General features: G+C 44.2%; 1 protein-coding gene across 1 annotated transcript in view; it reads right to left on the reverse strand.

Moving 5' to 3' along the window:
• The window catches only part of LOC115171029 (junction plakoglobin), a 66,629-nt gene that overhangs the window by 3,072 nt on the left and 40,657 nt on the right, over positions 1-22,900 (reverse strand). The window contains exons 2-14 of the mRNA XM_029727482.1: positions 20,674-20,728; positions 20,118-20,282; positions 19,412-19,665; positions 15,303-15,541; positions 13,943-14,144; positions 13,120-13,264; positions 12,881-12,984; positions 11,863-12,201; positions 5,589-5,741; positions 4,522-4,641; positions 4,203-4,353; positions 1,534-1,655; positions 753-795 (exon numbers count right to left, since the gene is read on the reverse strand). Of these exons, the coding sequence (XP_029583342.1) occupies positions 753-795; positions 1,534-1,655; positions 4,203-4,353; positions 4,522-4,641; positions 5,589-5,741; positions 11,863-12,201; positions 12,881-12,984; positions 13,120-13,264; positions 13,943-14,144; positions 15,303-15,541; positions 19,412-19,665; positions 20,118-20,282; positions 20,674-20,689 (2,053 nt within the window). The 5' untranslated portion in view covers positions 20,690-20,728. The remainder of the gene's footprint in view (positions 1-752; positions 796-1,533; positions 1,656-4,202; positions 4,354-4,521; positions 4,642-5,588; positions 5,742-11,862; positions 12,202-12,880; positions 12,985-13,119; positions 13,265-13,942; positions 14,145-15,302; positions 15,542-19,411; positions 19,666-20,117; positions 20,283-20,673; positions 20,729-22,900) is intronic.

A 22,900-nucleotide genomic window follows, 5' to 3' on the forward strand; every position in this document is an offset into this window, starting at 1 on the left:
GATGCTCACTATTGTGTGTGTGTGTGTTTGTGCCTGTATGTGTGTACATGAGAAAGAAACTCAATTATTTGCGATTTTTTCCCCCCCCCCAATCATGTTCAAGTATGTGTGTGTGCGTGACTAGTGAGACGAGGGCAGACTTTGCTGTGACAATGCTTGCACGTTGATTTAATGATCACCCTCTGGTGCACACAGTCCACTGTCACTCGTCACAGCCACTGTGACAGGAAACCAATCAAGTGGCACTTAACCTAAATGAGGTCTGACTCTGGTGTGTGTGTGTGGGTGTCAAATCATCTTTGCCTCTCTCTCTCTTCTGGTTCATCGATCTATCTCTCTCTCGCCATTTTTTGGTGAAACGCAGTAGTGTAATGTAAGATGTTCGTTGCAGTAGTATAATTAAGCATTAAGGCCTGAGGAGGTGTGGTATATGGCTGATATACCATGGCGAAGGGCTGTTCTTACCGACGACGCAACGAGGAGTGCCTGGATACAGACCTTAGCCGTGGTGTATTGGCCATATACCGCACACCCCTGAGGTGCCTTACTGCTATTATAAACTGGTTTCAAACGCCATTAGACCAGTAAATAGTCATTTTTTGTTATACCCATGGTATACGGTCTGATATACCATGGCTTTCAGCCAATCAGTATTCAGGGCTTGAACCACCTGGTTTATAATCTAGCATCGTATACAACAGTGGTGTTACATTGGTGTACTGTACTGTAGTATAGGACTGGTCCACACTCACCATCCGCCAAGTATGCAGCTTGCATGGGTACAGCATTGTGGGCCTGGAGAGAAAGAGCGAGATTGAGAAATATTGAAGTAAACATGTACCATTCTAACTTCAACACTATACTTTTATCGGATAATGCCCTTCTAAAAAACGACAGAGGCAGACGATAACTTTACATCTGGTGTCAGTAAATCTTTCCCTTTGGAGTTCAATACTTCCTCGTGGTGGATGTAGTGTAAACAGTAGACCTGTCTGCTTTGGGCCTCCCTGTCTCTGTTCCCCTTGACAACCTGATGAGTCAGCAGGTTCCCAGCTCGATGTGATTGATTAAAACCTATGCCAGATCTGCCACTAATCCAATCGGTGAGCCTCGATGGCGGTAATTATCCAATGAGCTTTGGGAGCCTGTGGCGATGTGTGGGGCTCGGAGATACTTAGCGCATTAGGCATGCAGGTTTTGAAATGATGTGCAAACACTAGATAGAGTTAGTTATTGGGGATTCATTCTTATGGTAATGCGAGCATGAAAGGTAAACATACAGATAGATTACTGAGTGGTATCGATTGTGTCGTGTCCACTTGTGTGTATTTGGATTTTGATACAGTTCTTCCCTGAAGCAATGACTGCTCTGAGAAATATTGGATTGGTTTAAAGCAATCCAAGGGTGGAAGCCAGTCAAGCCCTTATAAACAACTGAGATGAACCTTAAAGGTGTTCAAACAGGGCCAGCCACTACTGATCCTTGTACTGATCGCTCCCAGGCTGTAGGCGGCGTCAGAGGCAGAGGCTTACCATCTCCCAGGCTGCAGGGTCGTGTTTGAACAGTGAGTGGGTGAGCTCCACGGACACACGCTTCCTGTAGTCAGAACTCTTGTCCTCCGAAATACGGAAGAGAACGGCTGCTGCATAGGTGGCTGTGAGGGAGAGGTGCGGGGAGACATGGAAAGAGGGAGTGGGAGAAAGAGGGGGTGGGAGGGAGAGAAGAAGGAAGAGATATCAAGAAGTTGTTTGTCATTGCCTCTATGCTATGACAGTTATGATGATTACCCAAAATGCTAATGAGGTACATAAGACAACATTGAGAAAACGAGATGGGCAAAGAGAGATGGGAGGCAAAGATATCATGTTTGATTAGTCAGCACACATTTTTAAAAGGATATGGAGAGAGCACAGGGAGAGATAGAGAAAGATGTCATATTTGGTTGTGGTCTGTGTGCATATGCTTGTGAGAGAGAGGAGAGAGAGAGAGAGAGAGAGAGAGAGAGAGAGAGAGAGAGAGAGAGAGAGAGAGAGAGAGAGAGAGAGAGAGAGGAGAGAGAGAGAGAGAGGAGAGAGAGAGAGAGAGAGAGAGAGAGAGAGAGAGAGAGAGAGAGAGAGAGAGAGAGAGAGAGAGAGAGAGAGAGAGAGAGAGAGAGAGAGAGAGAGAGAGAGAGAGAGAGAGAGAGAGAGAGAGAGAGAGAGAGAGAGAGAGAGGAGAGAGAGAGAGAGAGAGAGAGAGAGAGAGAGAGAGAGAGAGAGAGAGAGAGAGAGAGAGAGAGAGAGAGAAAGTGAGGAGGTTTGTGTGTACACTCTCTTAGAAAAAAGGTTTCCAAAAGGGTTCTTCGGCTGTCCCCATAGGAGATCCCTTTTTGGTTCCAGGTAGATCCCTCTGTGGAAAGGGTTCTACAAAGGGTTCTCCAATGGAGACAGCTGAAGAACCCTTTTAGGTTTTAGATAGCACCTTTTTTTGTAAGAGTGTAGGAGAGGCACGTGAGTGTGTGTGTGTCTATTTGTATGTGCAGTGCCTTCGGAAAGTAATCAGACCCTTGACTTTTTCCAAATGCCATTAAATTACAGCCTTATTCTAATATGGATTTTTAAAAAAAAAATCCTCAGCAATCTACACACAATACCCCATGATGACAAATCGAAAAAAAGGTTTTAGACATTTTAGCAAATTTATTAACAATACAAAAACAGAAATACTTTATTTACATAAGTATTCAGACTCTTTGCTATGAGACTTGAAATTGAGCTCAGGTGCATCCTGTTTCCATTGATCATCCTTGAGATGTTTCTACAACTTGATTGGAGTCCACCTGTGGTAAATTCAATTGATTGGACATGATTTGGAAAGGCACACACTTTTCTATATAAGGTCCCACAGTTGACAGTGCATGTTAGAGCAAAAACCAAGCCATGAGGTCGAAGGAATTGTCTGTAGAGCTCTGAGACAGGATTGTGTTGAGGCACAGATCTGAGGAAGGGTACCAAAAAAATGTCTGCAGCATTGAAGGTCCCAAAGAACAGTGGCCTCCATCATTCTTAAATGGAAGAAGTTTGGAACCACCAAGACACTTCCTAGAGCTGGCCGCCCGGCCAAACTGAGCAATCGGGAGAAGGGCCTTGGTCAGAGAGGTGACCAAGAACCCAATGGTCAGTCTGACAGAGCTCTAGAGGTTCTCTGTGGAGATGGGAGAACCTTCCAGAAGGACAACCATCTCTGAAGCACTCCACCAATCAGGCCTTTATGTTACACATTACAGCCCGCTTAGAGTTTTTCCAAAAAGCACATAAAGACTCTGAGACTATGAGAAACAAGATTATCTGGTCTGATGAAACCAAGATTGAACTATTTGGCCCGAATGCCAAGCGTCAAGCATGGTGGTGGCAGCATCATGCTGTGGTGATGTTTTTCAGCGGCAGGGACTGGGAGACTAGTCAGGATCGAGACAAAGATGAACGGAGCAAAGTACAGAAAGATCCTTGATGAAAACCTGCTCCAGAGCACTGAGGACCTCAGACTGGGGCAAAGGTTCACCTTCCAACAGGACAATGACCCTAAGCACACAGCCAAGACAATGCAGGAGTGACTTTGGGACAAGTCTCTGAATGTCCTTGAGTGCTCAGCCAGAGCCCGGACTTGAACCCAATCGAACATCTCTGGAGAGATCTGAAAATAGCTGTGCAACAACGCTTCCCATCCAACCTGACAGAGCTTGAGAAGATCTGCAGAGAGGAATGGGAGAAACTCCCCCAAATACAAGTGTGCCAAGATTGTAGCGTCATACCCAGAAGACTCAAGGCTGTAATCACTGCTAAAGGTGGTTCAACAAAGTACTGAGTAAAGGGTCTGAATAATTATGTAAATGTCATATTTCCGTTTTTTATTTTTAATACATTTGCAAAACTTTATAAAAACCTGTTTTTGCTTTGTCATTATGGGGTATTGTATGTAGATTGATGAGGAAAAAAAACATTTAAATACATTTTAAAATAAGGCTGTAACGTAACAAAATGTGGAAAAAGTCAAGGGGTCTGAATAATTTCGAATGCACTGTACATGGGACTGTTTTGAAAGCCCAAGTCTTTGTTTAAAGCACAGATATATGATTGTTTGTTGAAAGCCCAAGTGTTTGTTTAAAAAAGAGAGCTGTATAAAATCCACTAGAGCGTAAGCTGCTGTTTATGAAGAGACTGACCGATGCCTTCGTTATTGGAGTGCAGCAGCTCCATGAGCGGGGCGGAGGCTCCCTCTGCGTCGATCATCTCCGCAGACTGCTTGTCCAGGGCCAGCTCACACAGCACCCCCGCTGACACACGCTTCACATTCTCCACGTACGAGTACAACAGCTACGGACGGATGGAGAGAGGGAGGGAGAGCTCAGACACATCTGCTAAAATACACCAAAACTCACAAGTACTCACACTCGCTCATTTTCACTCTTTTTTTCCCCACTTTCTCTCTCTCACACAAGTGCATACAACACCAACTGAGAGTTCAATGTGTTAGACATTAACCTGTACAAAGAGTGGGATGGTCTGCATGCTGGCGATCTCTCCCCTGTTGACGGGGTCTCTAGCCAGGATGTGCAGGGCTCCTGTACAGCCCTCCACTATCTCCTCCATACGAACACCATCCTGGGAGGAGAGTGGGGAAGAGAGTTAGGAACTGTGTGTGTGTGTGTGACTTTGTGAAATCCTCTGTGACGATACTTTGATATATGGGTTTGTTTTCATCATTTAACATTGTGTGTGTGTGTGTGTGTGTGTCTGATCTACTTCATGTAAGCTGGTTTGACAATCTTAACAATAGCGGAGCACTGTATCATACAGAGAGCACTGTATCCCAAATCCTTTGGCCAAGCTCCCAATGGCTTCAAAACCGCATAAAATTAGTAATAGACTTGAGAGGGTGTGTATGTGTGCGTATCCTGCCTCAAGTTTAAGTAAACTATTTACAGACAACGAATCAGTGAAAAACTCCCTGGTCGTCTCTCACATTTCGTATTTTCCCTCTAACCACAGCTCTCTGTCTATACGTGTGAGTATTGTTGTGCAGCTCAGAGTTCAAAGTGGGCCAGTGGACTGAAATGGATCTCTGTCACAAAGTCTCCCCATAAGCCAACTGGCCTACACTGGGTTGGAGAGTTCTGGGATGGAGCGTGTGCTGGAGCTGGAGCGGTGGTGGTGACCACATGGACTATCCTGCTGGGACCCTGTGTGGCACATGGCACCCTTTTACTGAGTCTGAAATACAACCTACTTGTTTTACAGTGTGAGGAACTGTTTCAAACACAGAGAATGCAGTCTTGGGATGTTTGTGATTTGATGTGTATCGTGTTGAAAGAATGTTGCCTTGGGATGTTCAGTGTGTTTGAATTGTGTGATATGGCTAGCATGTAATGGACTGGATTCATCTGTGGTATGTGGGTTTACATCAGAGGTGACTCACTCTGTATATGTGCTGTAACTGTGAGTGACTTGCATATTTGTGGTGAAGGTGACATAACTTCTATCATTATGGATTATGACAGTGGCATTCCTGTGATAGTGAGTCTTATGTGTTGAATGGTGTCGTGACTGACCTGGTATGTCTGCTGAGAACTGGAGGTGTGTCTCTGGGTGTCCTGGTGAGCCTTGAGCAGCAGGTTGACCAATCGAGGGATGGCTCCGGCATCCCTCAGTGGGGCCTGATTGACTGGGCACAGCGCCAGGTTACGGATCAGGCCAACCGTGGCCTATGGGAAAGAGAGGGGGCGGGTTGAACGTAGCTGTATGGAAAAAGCACCAATATTATCTCTGTTACTGCTACAACACCATATGAAGAAATACATGATATACTACTTGATTATGAGAGTGCATGTATGAAAGCATACAGTACACATCTATTAAGGAGTTGGCACTGCAGTGTGGATCTCATGTGAAAGAACACATATGTACCCTAAGATATACATCTACAGTGGGGGAAAAAAGTATTTAGTCAGCCACCAATTGTGCAAGTTCTCCCACTTAAAAAGATGAGAGAGGCCTGTAATTTTCATCATAGGTACACGTCAACTATGACAGACAAAATGAGAAAAAAAATTCCCGAAAATCACATTGTAGGATTTTTTATGAATTTATTTGCAAATTATGGTGGAAAATAAGTATTTGGTCAATAACAAAAGTTTCTCAATACTTTGTTATATACCCTTTGTTGGCAATGACACAGGTCAAACGTTTTCTGTAAGTCTTCACAAGGTTTTCACACACTGTTGCTGGTATTTTGGCCCATTCCTCCATGCAGATCTCCTCTAGAGCAGTGATATTTTGGGGCTGTCGCTGGGCAACACGGACTTTCAACTCCCTCCAAAGATTTTCTATGGGGTTGAGATCTGGAGACTGGCTAGGCCACTCCAGGACCTTGAAATGCTTCTTACGAAGCCATTCCTTCGTTGCCCGGGCGGTGTGTTTGGGATCATTGTCATGCTGAAAGACCCAGCCACGTTTCATCTTCAATGCCCTTGCTGATGGAAGGAGGTTTTCACTCAAAATCTCACGATACATGGCCCCATTCATTCTTTCCTTTACACGGATCAGTCGTCCTGGTCCCTTTGCAGAAAAACAGCCCCAAAGCATGATGTTTCCACCCCCATGCTTCACAGTAGGTATGGTGTTCTTTGGATGCAACTCAGCATTCTTTGTCCTCCAAACACGACGAGTTGAGTTTTTACCAAAAAGTTATATTTTGGTTTCATCTGACCATATGGCATTCTCCCAATCCTCTTCTGGATCATCCAAATGCTCTCTAGCAAACTTCAGACGGGCCTTGACATGTACTGGCTTAAGCAGGGGGACACGTCTGGCACTGCAGGATTTGAGTCCCTGGCGGCGTAGTGTGTTACTGATGGTAGGCTTTGTTACTTTGGTCCCAACTCTCTGCAGGTCATTCACTAGGTCCCCCCGTGTGGTTCTGGGATTTTTGCTCACCGTTCTTGTGATCATTTTGACGCCACGGGGTGAGATCTTGCGTGGAGCCCCAGATCGAGGGAGATTATCAGTGGTCTTGTATGTCTTCCATTTCCTAATAATTGCTCCCACAGTTGATTTCTTCAAACCAAGCTGCTTACCTATTGCAGAATCAGTCTTCCCAGCCTGGTGCAGGTCTACAATTTTGTTTCTGGTGTCCTTTGACAGCTCTTTGGTCTTGGCCATAATGGAGTTTGGAGTGTGACTGTTTGAGGTTGTGGACAGATGTCTTTTATACTGATAACAAGTTCAAACAGGTGCCATTAATACAGGTAACGAGTGGAGGACAGAGGAGCCTCTTAAAGAAGAAGTTACAGGTCTGTGAGGGCCAGAAATCTTGCTTGTTTGTAGGTGACCAAATACTTATTTTCCACCATAATTTGCAAATAAATTCATTAAAAATCCTACAATGTGATTTTCTGGATTCTTTTTTCTCATTTTGTCTGTCATAGTTGACGTGTACCTATGATGAAAATTACAGGCTTCTCTCATCTTTTTAAGTGGGAGAACTTGCACAATTGGTGGCTGACTAAATACTTTTTTCCCCCACTGTATATGTGCGACTGCGCAAGTGATGCACGCTGCAGCAATGTAACTGCATCACATTTAACAGAACGTGAGATGCCATCTCCTGAAATGATGGTCTGGCTTACCATAACTCTGCCCTGTTTCCTCCCATTTCCCATACCCCGACCCCTAGCCCCAACAGGGGCCAATAACATCTTATATAGTCCCCTTTTAAAAACCTCATCATTCATTTCACATCATTAAATAACAATATCCCCTTTATTAAAAGAGCTCCGGCTGGATTGAGAATCCTCCACTGGCGTGTGCTGTGATGGAGATCTGGTTGCCTAATCCTCCACACACGCACACGCCAACGCACACACGCACACGCACACACACACACACAAATCCCCTGCTGTCTGTCAGTGAGGAGTGCAGATCAGGAGGAGAATTCAGGCATGGCCCGTAGCGTCTGCCTCCACACCGCGCAGAGAGAGAGAGAGAGGGAGAGGGCGGAACGATTGGCTAATTCAGCCTGTAAATGAATGATTAGATCCTGCTTGTGCACAGAACATGTATGTGTATGCAGACACAGATGAACATACACACGTGTGCATTCCAGCATACATATTTATATGGCTCTCTCTGTTTATTCATATGAGTTTGGATAGACAAGCACACGCGCACGCGCGCGCACACACGCGCGCACACACACACACACACAGTATGAGGTTTAAATTCAGAATGTGTAAATGAGTGATTAGGCACAGCTTGGTGCAGACAAACCTTTTGGCTGACGTAGAGCAGAAGGAGGCAGAGATAGAGGAGGTGTGTGTGTGTGTGTGTGAGGGAGAGAGCACAGTGTGGGTCATTCATGTTCTTTGTGTGGGAACTAAATACAATCAGAGCTAATGAACTCAGAAAGCCTAATACCCCCCAAAATGGGAAGTATTGTATATATGGTCAAGTAATCAGCAACAAGCTGCCCATAGGTGGCTGCCAATACATGGATAGCTGGCTGCCAATACATGGATAGCTGGCTGCCAATACATGGATAGCTGGCTGCCAATACATGGATAGCTGGCTGCCAATACATGGATAGCTGGCTGCCAATAGGCCTAAGAAAACCCCAACACCTTTCTGTCAGTTGAAGTAGAGGATGAGAGATGTCAATGTTTACCTGCTGCTACAGATGGGGGACGTGTCACTGGAGTCATGAAGACACACATGGCCACTTGCCAAGTGCACATGCATAGGCTACATGCACACACAGAGTGGGTACAAATACTCTTAAATGGATGACTTTCCTCTGTCATGTAAGACCAATGACAGGTGAAAACACTAGATAGGTGCCTATCACACCGCCTTCCCTCCCTCATCAAATACTTTCAGATCAGAATTGAAGGAAAGAACGCCGATGGACTATTGGGACACAAACACGACACACAGAGAGGCTAGTGCACATCGGGGTAAAAATAAAGGGCCATTCTTGTGGACCAGTGCCCATGGGAACGACAGAGCAGGACAGCAGGACACACACATACCCTCGACCATTGAAGTGTTCTGATCCGATTGGCATGAACTCAAGCGTGCTTCACGGATGCTGCTTGCTGGGAGCGAATCAGAGGAGACCAGAGACTGCAGCACGGGGTTGGAGGGGGAAGGGAACGTAACGTTCCTTATCATACTAGTTGACTGTCTAGATCACAAGAGAGGAAAACTACCACTCATAAAGCAAAGATGACATTAAAACAATGATAACGTACCATTGATATTACTAGTATCCAACTATTGCTATACTGTATTAGTATTGATATTACTATTATGCCTACTATCATCTTACTATATCTACTGTATATAAATAGCATAGCTAATAATGTTAGACATTGGTTTACCCTCATACTAGGCTGACATTTTAGCTTGATTTATTTCGTTGTGAGAGTGGTTATTCTGGCAAGTTGAGCATTTAACTCTCTTGCTATCCTTAAATCCACCTGCTGTCAAAGATGGGTGTGCACTATTCCCTGATGAAACAGACAACGATAACACATTGATATGAATTTATAAGGTAGCCACTGGATTCAGAAAAAAATCCAACCAATCTTGTTTTCATTGCTAAAAAATGACATCGAAGGCCTTGCAAATCCCGGACGATGTTATCATTGTTCCACAGTGACGTTGTTGTGTGAAGCATGCTACACTTACTGCCTGTGAGCAGCTCTCTCACTCTCTCTCTCTCAATTCAATTCAATTCAATTCGCTTTATTGGCATGACGTAACAATGTACATATTGCCAAAGCTTATTTTGGATATTTACAATATAAAAATAAATAAAAATGAGAATCAAAATTGTCAACGGGACAACAGTAACAACAATAACCATGGGTCAAAATAACCATACATTCAACAATAACAATAGCCAAACAGTAGAGGACATGTGCAGGTTTATTGGTCTGTCAGACACTGTTCCTCATCTTATGGCAGGCAGCAATGTAGTGCGCTGCCAACCCACAGCTCTCTGCGTCCTCCCCCAACAGGACGGGTAGCCTATCCTCATCAGAGAGGTCTTTGAAACCTTGAATAAGGGTTTCAAATTTGGGGAAATGACACTCTCTAATTGTTTTATATTTTTGACATTTTGTCAGGAAATGCAGCTCCGTCTCAGGTTCTGCTGTTGAGCAGTGGTTGCACAGCCTTTCCTCTACAGGGAGCCAGGGTTTCCTGTGTCTACCCTTTTCAATGGCAAGGCTGTGCTCACTGAGCCTGTACTTTGTCAAGGTTTTTCTAAGGTTTTTATCAGTAACCATGGTCAAATATTTAGCCATGGTGTACTGTCGATTTAGGGCCAGATAGCACTGCATTTTGCTTTGTGTTTGTGCTTGTGTTTCCCAATAAGCAATGTAGTTTTGTTTTGACTGTGTTGTAATTTGGTTTATTCTGATTGATTGGATGTTCTGGTCCTGAGGCTTCAGTGTGTTAGTAGAACAGGTTTGTGAACTCAGCCCCAGGACCAGCTGGATGAGGGGACTCTTTTCTTTGCTCAGCTCTTGGCATTGCAGGGCTTGGTAATGATATGAGAGGGGGTCACTGTATTTTAGATGTTTCCAAAACTTAATTGCTCTTTTTTGAGTTTTTATTATTAGTGGATATTGGCCTAATTCTGCCCTGCCAATATCCAGTATCACTCACTCACTCACTCACTCACTCACTCACTCACTCACTCACTCACTCACTCACTCACTCACTCACTCACTCACCCACCCACCCACCCACTCACTCACTCACTCAAATTAGCCATTTCTATTTTACTTCATCTTTGTGTATTTTCTCTCTCTCACTCCCTCCCTCCCTCCCTCGTTTTCTCCAAAACAAAACCAAAAAGCCAGAGAGGGGACAGTGGGAGCCAGCGGGTGTTGTCCGAGGCAGCCGAATGGTCTCCAGAGCAACCCAGCGGGATTATGGGAAGCACGTCCTGTGCCCTGCCTCGGGGTACAGCCCAGTACCCTGCCTGCACTAGATCTCGCATAGTGAACAACTTCTTCCCATTTGCAGGTCTCACATTCTCCAAAACATCCCCTCTGACCTGCTTTCATTTAAAAGTAATCCTTTATTAAAGTACTACAATTTTCAAACAGTTCCAACTAAATTAAGGGCTCTATTCAATATGTATCGCTGAAGCGTTACAGATTCCACAATAGAAATGTTAAGGTCATTTCTGATTGGGCCGACATATGGAATGTTTACTATGAATAAAGTCTCCACTAAAGCGGGAACATTGCCTCCACTAAAGCGGGAACATTCAATAACGCTGTAAACCTGAACTTCCGCAATGCGAACTGAATAGAGCCATGTCGTTTCCAATTCAAGTCTAAATTATTTTTTAATTAATATGTAAGGTGCATCATACATTGCAAAGAAGGGGACAATGAGTGGTGGCTGTATGTAATGATTTTAACCTCACTCAAGCACCCGTTAAATGAGGCATCATTAAAGACTGACTGCAGCTGCTGGATATAGACACATAAATAAATGGATGTACCACAACCGGTTATTTAGGTAAACAAAACAATCACAAAGACAAAACAGCCAGCCAAACAAAACAACCGAACACTCAAGCCAGACAAAACAATAAACAAAAGATCAACTGGTCAGACAAAACAACCACAACCAGCCTGCAAACTTCACTCTTTGATCTTTCACCCCTCACCTTCAACTTAACCAAAGTTCAGTAATGGAGCTACCAGCCAGACAAAACAATGAGCCAGACAAAACAAGCACAGTATACCTTTTTCTCACCTCTTCCCCACTCCCATCCCCTCCCCAACCAACTATCTCCCCCCTCACCTTCACCACAGGCCAGTAGTGGGGCTGCCCCAACAGCTTGACGATGGCAGGAATACCATAATGCAGCCGCACAGCATTCTGGGCCAGCTCGGCGTCCTGGTGGCGCGACGTCAGGTGGCGCAGGGCGCAGACGGCGGGCTCGGCCACATCCTCCTTTTCTCCTGCCCGCAGCACGGCGTGGATGAGCGCCTCGACGCCGCCGCACTGCGTGACCAGGGCCTTGTTGCGGGAGTTGTTGCAGGTGAGGTTGGACAGGATCCCCGTGGCGCACGTCAGCATGTTGACGTCGTCTGAACCCAGCTGTCCCACTAACACCTGCAGCAGGCCGTCCAGGCCCTCCTACAGACAGAGAGAGAGGCGGGTCGAGAATTCTTTATTTGTCCGTCCTTTGTTTGTTCATTATATGTTTTACTGTAGAACTCCAACTATGTTACTGTCTCTGTAGAACTCGATGGTACTGTCTTCATCATGGGACAACGACTGCCTCTTTGAAACCAAAGAATTTCAAGGCCAACCACAGGATTGTTAGCAGAAAACAGGATCTCCCATTATGGTGAATGGAAAAATGAGCCTCTTCATGGTCAATTTTCATACATAAAAAAAAGGCAATCATGGCACCAATAGCTGCCTTTCTAATACACCAGATGTATGTCCTTGTACCGATTATCTTAAAATCGCACACAGAAGAAGTTATAAGGATAGTTTAGTTGCGAATGGCAGCCAGCAGTACCCTGGTCGGCTTTCAACTTGAGTTACTCAATGAAATGGGGCAGCACTGAGCTAGCCTGCAACGTCACTTCCTGGAGTAGCTCAAACTGTGCATGGTACGTCTCCATAAGACGCCATCTTAACCAACTTCATTTGGCTTCAATGCGATATGGAGTCTTCACATAGGAATAAATGGTGTCACGTGATCGATGACTTTGTTCATTCATACTGTATCGTTCTTTATAAACTCTCGGTATTAGTCTATGGTACGGTCTATGCTGATTCAAAATGGACTCTATGGTTTCCTGACCTGTTTAGTGGCAGCATCAGACAGGTTCCTCAGGGTCCAGAGGCAGTTCTGTGTGAGGCGCTGGCTGGAGCCCGTCAGGTGCTGTCCCAAGGCCTGCATGCCCCCTGGAAGGATGAGAGGAGGTTAAAGATGGCTCCTTTATGGATAGGATGAGACAACACACACACACAGACACACACATACGTACGGACACACACATAACACACACACCCACCCTAAAAACACACACACACACTCACCAGCTTCCACTATGGCGGGCTTGTTGCTAGGGCACACTGAGAGAACTTTTAGCACACGGCTGGTGGTCCACAGCAGTTTCTCATAATTATAGTTCCTCATGATGAAGACCAGCCCCTCAGGGCCCCCGTTGGCGAGGATAATAAGCTGAGAGGAATAACAATGAAAAAACACTGTCATATACAATGAAATATCGTTACAGAGTTTGGACATTGCATTACATTGCATTATGAATTGTCTCAAATATGATTGTTTGAATAATAATAGCAGTATGTGTATTTGATTGAATTATATTCACTTAATATTCAGTATATTACTGATGTAATACAGGGTATTACTGACACTAGTATTATTATTCTAACAATCATATTTGAGACAATTCATAATGTAATGTAATGTAATGTCCAAACTCTGTAGCAATGCAGCTGAAGGCAGCCAGTGGTAAGGCCATGTACAGTGTACGTGTCTGTGTTCATGTACACACACACACACGTCACGTGCATATACACCCTTGCTCCCCTGCAGTGCTGCTGCAGGTGGCACTAAAAGGGATCACGCATAATCCAGACCTGCAAGTACACACATACACACACTGCAAGAACACACACTCTCCCCTGACTGCAGTGAAGAGATGCAGGTAGTCCGTGCCAATACCACTATGCCAAATATGGTGTCTCAAGCATTATCCACACGCATACACGCCAAAACACACACACACACTCTCCCCTGGCTGCAGTGAAGGGATGCAGGTAGTCCGTGCCAATACCACTATGCTAAATATGATGATCCAAATGCACACACGCCAAAGACCCCCCCACCACGCACCTTGCTCTCCTGGTTTCCATAGGAGAGCAGCTGCAGGCAGTCAGTGGTGATGGCCAGGAACTTGGGGTTGCTCTTTTTCAGCAGGGGCACCATCCTCTGCAGGCCGTCAGCCAGGCGCACCGCCATCTTGGCTCCCTCCTGGTGCAGTAGCAGGTTGTGGAGGGTGGTGATGGCATAGAACAGCACTGACTCCATGGGAGAACTGAGGGAAGAGGAAAGGGGAGGGGGAGGGGAGGGAAGCAGGGAGAGAGGGGAGAGGGAGGGAAATAGAGAGGCAGAGACCAGATGAAGAGAGGGAGGTATGAGAGAAATTAGCATGACCTTTCTTTTCCCAATTAGTTCTCTCTGAATTTCATTTGCTTTAATTTGTTTTTAAAATTTGCCCTTGCCGCTCTTTGTATCATTAAAAAAAACACATATTTCTCTTTCATGGATCTGCATCTAAGTCCCTATTTGACAGTCTTGTACAGGGAGGTTTGTCCATTTGTATTTATGTAAATTTTGTTTCTGAATTAATTAAATGTCTTAATTTAGTTTCTGTCTGATGCCTCCTAGACTGTTATACAGGGTTTATACTGTGTGAACAGAGATAAAGGGACTCTCTGCCTGAGAAATGACTATGTAAAATGGCCGCCACTTATCGTGAGGTTAAAATGAGCCTGGTGGTCAGGTTGAAATGATGTGCAAACCAGTTTGGCCAAGTTAATGAGCACAGGATGACACCTCATTTCTGATGGCTAATAATGTGTTATGCGAATATCTTAGCCTTCAGGCAGTAGTGGACATGGATTGGATACACACACATAAGCATGTACGCACGCACGCACGCACACATACACACACACGCCCATGCTTGCACACACACACGCACACACAAATGAGCACACACAGCATGTACACAACTGCAGATGCAGAAACAGGCCAGAACAGTGTGTGCCTAAATCCCTTTATTTCTAACACTGAATTCTACCTTACAAGTATCTATTTTTCTCTCTTTCACCCCCTTGCTTTTTCTCTCTCTTTCTTACACTAATTCACTCCCCATCAAACCACCAACCTACAATGCCTATAAAAAATATAAATCCATCCATCCATCCATCCATCCATCCATCCATCCATCCATCCATCCATCCATGTATGTTCACCCCAACCAGTCCATTCTCCACTTTAACCATAAAAGTATCCAAACATCTACCGATCCTTCCATCCACCGATCCATACCTACTCCTTCACATCAAACCATTTACCAACAATCTATCCAAACATCTGTCGACACTTCCCTCCCTCCCTCCATCTATCCACTCCCATCTACCCCTCAACATCCATCCATCCACCCACTAATCCCTCCCTCCTCTCCTACCTGAGCATGCGGACCAGGGCGGGGATGCCCCCGGACTTGAAGATGGCGAGCAGGCCCTCTCTCTGGTGGGACAGGCTGTGGAGGATGCTGGCAGCACAACGGGCTGTCTCCATGTCTCCCGTGTTCTGCATGGCCCGCACCACCGCCGCCACCATCTGGGGGGACTGCATCAGCACCCGGCGAGACGCCTCTTTCCGCGTCAGCTGGTTCACGATCATGGCCGCCTTGTTGACCACCACCTGTGGGGAATGAGACGTTGCATATTTGTCCATTTCTGTGCATGCAAAATGGTGGCATTGGGTTGGGACCCATTATTAGGTCTGCACATTTCTTTAGGATTATGGCTTTTTTAAACGTTGCACTTCAGCAATTCATTGGTACATCGAACATGGTCATTGATAACAAGATTTAGGAACAGACCACGTCTTGAGTTTGAATTGTGAGTAGAAGACAGAGCAGGACTGGGTCCATCATGACTTTCAATCGCAATCAGAACTGACCACATAGGCCTCAACTCAAGCAATGTTGTCCACTGAATCACGTAAGGACAGCTGAAATGATGTTAAATTACAATATAAACCTAGAGAGGATTTGTTTCTGGGGTAGTCCTAATCGGTGTCCAATCTAATGGGCTCAGTCACGACCTTGACAAGCACAGCCAGAGTCACAGAGAGCTAGGAGCTAGTCAAGCATGGAACTGGATCAATGCTAGTCAGCAGGACGGTGCTCATGTGTGTGGAGGGACAGCACACAACAGTGACAGAGTCAATGTCACTATTAAGGACATAATATTACTTCTATAGTACATGAGACACAGTGCCTTCAGAAAGTATTCATACCACTTGACTTATTCCACATGTTGTTGTGTTATGTCCTGAAATAAACAGTGATTAAATATAAACCTTTTTCTCACCTATCTACACACAATACCCCTTAGTGACAATGTGAAAACATGTTTTTAGAAAGGTTTGCACATTTATCTCATTTACATACTTTCTAGACCCTTGAGAGCGATTACAGCTTTGAGTCTTTCTGGGTAAGTCTCTAATAGCTTTCCACACCTGGAATGTGTAACATTTGCCCATTATTCTTTTCAAAATTCTTTAAGCTCTGGGAAATTGGTTGTTGATCATTGCTAGACAACCATTTTCAGGTCTTTGCCATAGATTTTCAAGTAGATTTAAGTCAAAACTGCAACTCGGCCACTCAGGAACATTCACTGTCTTCTTCTTGGTAAGAAACTGCAGTGTAGATTTGGCTTTGTGTTTTAGGTTATTGTCCTGCTGAACTGTGAATTCATCTCCCAGTGTCTGGTGGAAGGCAGACTGAACCAGGTTTTCCTCTAGGATTTTGCCTGTGCTTAGCGCCATTCCGTTTATTTTTTTATCCTGAAAAACTCCCCAGTCCTTAACAATTACAAGCATACCCATAACATGATGCAGCCACCACTATGCTTGAAAATATGGAGATTGGTACTCAGTAATGTGTTGTATTGGATTTGCCCCAAACATAACACTTTGTATTCAGGACAAAAAGTGAATTGCGTTGACACATTTTTAGCAGTATTACTTTAGTGCCTTGTTGCAAACAGGATGTATGTTTTGGAATACTTGTATTCTGTACAGGCTTCCTTCTTTTCACTTTGTCAATTAGGTTAGTATTGTGGAGTAACTACAATGTTGTTGATCCATCCTCAGTTTTCTCTTATCACAGCCATTAAACCCACATTGGCCTCATCGTGAAATCCCTGAGTGGTTTCCTTCCTCTCTGACAACTGAGCTAGGAAGGACTTGGGCTGTTGCAGTGACCATATTACTGCCACACAGGCAGTCATGAGTCAAGACCACAGTAAAATTCCATGTGACTCTTGAGTCTCATTAATCTCCTTTTATGCACTCTGGACATGCTTTGGTAGTACCCAATTTGTCATCTACCATCAGGTCCTAATGGCCTGGTACTCAGGGCTCTATTGTCCCTCTAACCACTCTGACATCCATGAAAATGCTTCGAAAAGCACATCAAACACTTATCATCAAAACAGTAGGCCTATCGTACTTTTAAAACTCACCTCACTGTGATGATCAATTTGAACTAAGAAGTTCAACAGCAGGTTGAAACAGTGTAACACATGATTGTTGTGGATGTTGTTTGAAAGCCTAACACAACAAAATGGACAGCCTTTCTAAGGTGATGATTAATTCAAAACACTCATATGCATATTAAAGCTTACGCAGAGGCTATGAGCCCAAGCCTGAAAAAAAAGATGATTGCGGCGTTATACAACACATAGCCTAGCGCATATTACGCATGGCAGAAAAACATAAAAAACACTGATTTAAGATGTCTTGGTACATAATTGGTCTAGCTTATGCTCCAAAATTAAACAAATTTGAATAATCGCCTTTGAGTGTGGACCGTATTATTATACATACTGGATGGGCTGGTTACCTTATGCTACTCTCCAAAATGTCTATCCATGAGTCTGGGAGAGAACATATAGCCAGTCCTAGGTGATGCTGTTGGTTCATTGTTTGTGCAGGGCGGTTTACATTTAGCCTGATTTTGAATAGCCTACTAATAGGGATTTTTAAAATACTTTCATAATTAATTGAGAGTCACATTACCTTCAGCTATACAGAATATCTCACCATCACGTATTTCCATCTCCTCCACTCTCACCTTTATTCCTTTCCTTGAGCGCGCAGACAGGCTGTCAACAGTTTAGTGAAATATGTTTTGTTGCGAAAAGATGTTACTATTGATGTTCCCTAACAGATTTCACTTGGTTTTCCAAATTAGGCACTGGGTAGCTGCAGGAACAAGGTTTGAAAGCCAATGGTATATAGAGTTTGGGCAGAATATCACCTGTCGGGGCAGCGAGAGCATGCTCCTCAGTGGTTGATGGTTGGTGATCGATGTGGTCGAATCTGTGTTTGAAATTCAACTGCTCTACTGAGGGACCATACAGATCATTGTATGTGTGGGGTATAGAGATGAGGTAGTCATTCACAAATCATGATCAACACGATTATTTCACACAGTCCATGCAACTTACGTGACTTGTTAAGCAACGTTTTACGACAGAATTGATTTAGGCTTGCCATAACAAAGTGGTTGAATACTTATTGATTTAAGACGTTTCAGCTTTTCATTTTTTAATTAGTTTGTACACATTTCTAAAAACATAATTGCCATGACATTACAAAACGTTGCAATTTAATCCATTTTAAGTAATGGGGTTTGAATACTTTCTGAAGGCACTGTACATTAGATACACACAGTACACACTTTTCTCTTACAATAGTTACTGCTGAATCATTTCCAAATCAGCCTATTTGTTTTAACAGTGTGATTGAGTTTGATCAAAGATTGCTCCCAGCAGGCAGCAAGAGGCTGTTGAGGGGGTGAGGACAAGGTCATCCATTGGAAGGTCTTTAATCTAGAAATCATAGGCCATATTTTCTATTTGATTAGCTGCATTGGTATAAAATACTTAAGTAAAAATACATTAAACTACTGCTTAAAGTAGTTTTGGGGGGTATCTGTACTTTACTATTTATATTTTTGACAACTTTTCCTTTTACTTCACTACATTCCTAAATAAAATTACATACTTTTTACTCCATACATTTTCCCAGAAAATGGTCCAATTTGAACACGTATCAAGAGAACATCCCTGGTCATCCCTACTGCCTCTGATCTGGCGGACTCACTAAACACAAATGCTTTGTTTGTAAATGATGTCTGATTGTTGGAGTGTGACCCTTGACTTATATTTTAGCAACTACATTTACTTTTGATACTTAAGTATATTTAAAACCAAATACTTGTAGACTTTTACTCAAGTAGTATTTTACTGGGTGACTTTCACTTTTACTTGAGTCATTTTCTATCAAGGTATCTAGATAGAAAATTTTACTTGAGTACTTTTTCCACTACTGATTAACTGCATCACTAACCTCTTAATATTGATTGAAGGTTCAGATTGTTTTTAATAGGAGCACGTTGGAAATATTGTTGTTTAATGCATTCATGTGTTAACATCTGTGCTTTGTGAAAATGGGATTTATAACAAAGTTAATTTCTGTTAACCCTTAGATGTTTTTTACCGCATCATCGTCGGCCAGCAGCTTGGTGAGCTCGGGCACGGCACGAGTGGCCAGCTCGGCGTCATCCTGGTAGTTAATGAGGTGGACGATTGCGGTCTTGAGGAGCTGCGAAGGCTCGGCTAGCCGCTGGACGTTGGTCTGCTGACCGGGGTCAGTCTGAGTGGACAGCACCGCCTCGCCCTCCACCAGGGTCTCTGGGAACATGGCCGCTCTCACCCGCTGGGCCCGCGTCAGAGTGTACTGGGCCTCCACCTCTGGTGGGAGAGAGGGATGAGAGAAGGATGAGAGAGGGATGAGAGAGGGAGGAGAAAGGGAGGAGGAGGGGGAGATCAACGGATACGTGGATAGATTTATCCATAGATAGTGTTTCAAACTAGTGATATTTTGAAAGAGGTTCTAGCCCCTAGTCAGTGAGTCCCTAGTTTTTCAGAAGAAGAACCATGCCTATTTTAAAACATGGAGCCAGTCCAAACTGGCCTGTATGTGATGGCCTATGAGCGAGTGAGTGAATCACAGCATGATTATGACATTGAATGAGTAAGGGTTGACCTATTTGTACAGAAAGAGAAAGAGATGTAGAGAGACTGAAAGAGAAGTAGAGCGAGAGGGAACAATGGAATGAGAGAGAAAGGGGGGATGGAAAGAGAGAGGGGGAAGTGGGAATATGAGAGAAAGGGAGAGAGAGAGATAGAGAGATAACTTATACCTGTAGGGTTTTCCACCAACGTGGTGGTGACGGCATACTTCTTGGCGCTGTACTCTGTGCCCTCGTCATCTCGCACGGTGGTGGCGCCTGATTGGATGCCGGAGTCGTGGGCGTAGTATGTCTGCTGCCACTCAGCCACCTTCACCGAGCCCTCTGCCTCGTTCACTGGGAGGAGAGGGAGAGAGAGAAGTGAGAGCGAAAAAAAGAGAGGAGAGAGCGAAGAGAGAGAGAGAGAGAGAGAGAGAGGGGACAGGTTGGAAGAGTGACATAGCGTCTAAGTATCAATTTTCACAATCCTAGACCCTGGATTAACCTTGTGACAGAGTGGATATGTAAAACGGGTAATAAAAATAGTGTGATTGATTGACTGAGAGCCAGTGGTCCGTTGTTTCCCTCAAGACACTATATTTATGCTCAGCCACTCCGAAGGGACACTGAGTGGATGGTTGCCAGTGTGTTTCTAGGGTACAGCAGCACCGTGCTCCAAACGTTGGTTAATCAAGGACAATTCTTTGCAGATTAAACGATGCCAGTGAGTCTTTAACAAAATACTTACTTTGCATGGACATCATCACTGTCCAGTCTCAAAACTGGCCTTTGGAGAAAACTTTCTGGAAGAGAGGAAAAAATAGAAAGAGAGAACATTAGGCCATGAATCATGGTCCTGTGTGGCTCAGTTGGTAGACCATGGCCCTTGCAACGCCAGCGTTGTGGGTTGGTATTTTGGTATTCATTAGGATCTCCATTAGCTGCTGCAAAAGCATCAGCTACTCTTCCTGGGGGACCAGTAGGAATAAATACGAAAATGTATGAAGTCACTACTGTAAGTCGCTCTGGATAAGAGCGTCTGCTAAATGACATACATGGAAAAACGACCATCAGAGAGCTAATAAATCTGAAGAAAAAACGAAAAGAAATGCATCCAGAGCAACTTTACATTACAATGCCCTTATTCCTGCGGGATAACTCAAGGAAGAACAATGGAGCGTCTACTGGAATAACTCATTGTATACCCAACTAGAATATGATCTGCTTGGTAACAACTGAAAAGTTCTAAAAACACCTTTGGCTGTTTATTTGTTTGTCCAATGCTTACATGTAAGTGAGACACAACTAAACTAGACACTCCAAATGATGTAAAATGTCACAGTAATGTCGATATAATTTTAAGTGTCCCCATAAAATGGAACTAAGTCTGTGCAGCACGACAGTAAGAACTGAGAGTGGCGTAAATGGGACAGACTCCATATCCGTCCCTTCGGTACAGCCCGACCCAACTACTGCAGGGCGGGTGGGGGGTGGGCGGTGGGGGTGGGGGGGTGGGGGGGGGAAGACGGTGACATTTGAGAAGTGGTGAGCGTCTCTCCCTGAAAAGGTTTCTCCTTTCCGTTCGCCAAACAATGCTTAATTCATGACTATAATTAGGCCAATGGTGGAGATGAGCGACAGAGGGAGGAGGGTGGCAGTGGTGTTGCAGAGAAATAATCCAAATGCATTATGGGAAAGAGCATTGTCCCCTGCTGTTTGTGACAAATATTCCCCAAGAGACAACAGAGAGGTTTTCTGCGTGTTTGCTGCTGACGTAAATAGCTGCAAAGTACTCGCTGGAAGGAGCTAAATCAATTATTGACCCTAATTTTGGGAGGGAAATCCTTTTTTTTGCTCTCCTCTGGGTTTAATCAATGTCTGAATTGGCTATTCTGCCAAATAGCTCAGATCTATTTGCTACCCACTTACTGAACAGCACATAAAATAAAGTGATAAATACATAATGAGTGATCTAGGCTACTTGGAATATGAGTGTGTGTGTGTGCGTGTGTGTGTAGGTGTGTGTGTGTGTGTGTGTGTGTGTGTGTGTGTGTGTGTGTGTGTGTGTGTGTGTGTGTGTGTGTGTGTGTGTGTGTGTGTGTGTGTGCGTGTGTAGTGTATGTCCACTGTCCATGTATGTGTATCTGATGCTGATCTTGTTCAAAGCGAGATATCTAAAACTCAATATGCTAGCCTATATATAAACCACATTTTCTCCATACCGAATGAGAACTAGCTAAGAAATGACGACAAATACGCTCTCTTTAACTGAGCTTAAACTGACTGGAAGGCAGACGGAGAACAAAACAAATGAGCAAAGCGTAACTGCTTTTCTCCAGGCATGGAAAACGCTTCATACATTTCATCATCACCCCCTTCACAATGTAATGAAGAGTTCCGCGTGACTGACAGGTAGATGAAAGACCTCCAGTTTCCACACCGACTGCACAATCTCCCATAGAGCCAATGCTACTGACTGAGGGCCTCGATCCGCACCCCCACTTAGAGACAATGAAGCCTGTCTGTCTGACACAAAATGGCAGGGTGACATGAAAACAGAAGCATAACTCATAAAAAGCAGATTTGGGCTTTTGGACTGTCATAACAGGCTTTCAGAGAACCATTCTCTCAAGTTTACCTCATTTTTCAATGTTTACCTCAGCGGCACCTTGAGAGGAAAAACCTGAACGTGAGGACTCGATATGAAACATTTAGAAACATCCACTGTCTAAGACAAACTGACAATTCTCTTTAGCACAAGGGTGTTTCTGACAGAAGCTGCTTTTCCTGTCATTCTTAAGTTTGTTTCTGTAATCTCCACGGACGCGCCTTTTTCTCGCAACCTCTTTTTCCTATCTCTCATTCTATCAATCCCTCCTGTTCTCACTCCAAGGACACCTAATCTCTTTGCTCATTTTTAGCCACACCATTAAACTCTCTATGTTGTATTTTCTCAATCGTTCCTTCAACCCTCT

The sequence above is a fragment of the Salmo trutta genome, chromosome 32 (assembly GCF_901001165.1).
Source record: "Salmo trutta chromosome 32, fSalTru1.1, whole genome shotgun sequence".
Lineage (NCBI taxonomy): Eukaryota > Metazoa > Chordata > Actinopteri > Salmoniformes > Salmonidae > Salmo > Salmo trutta.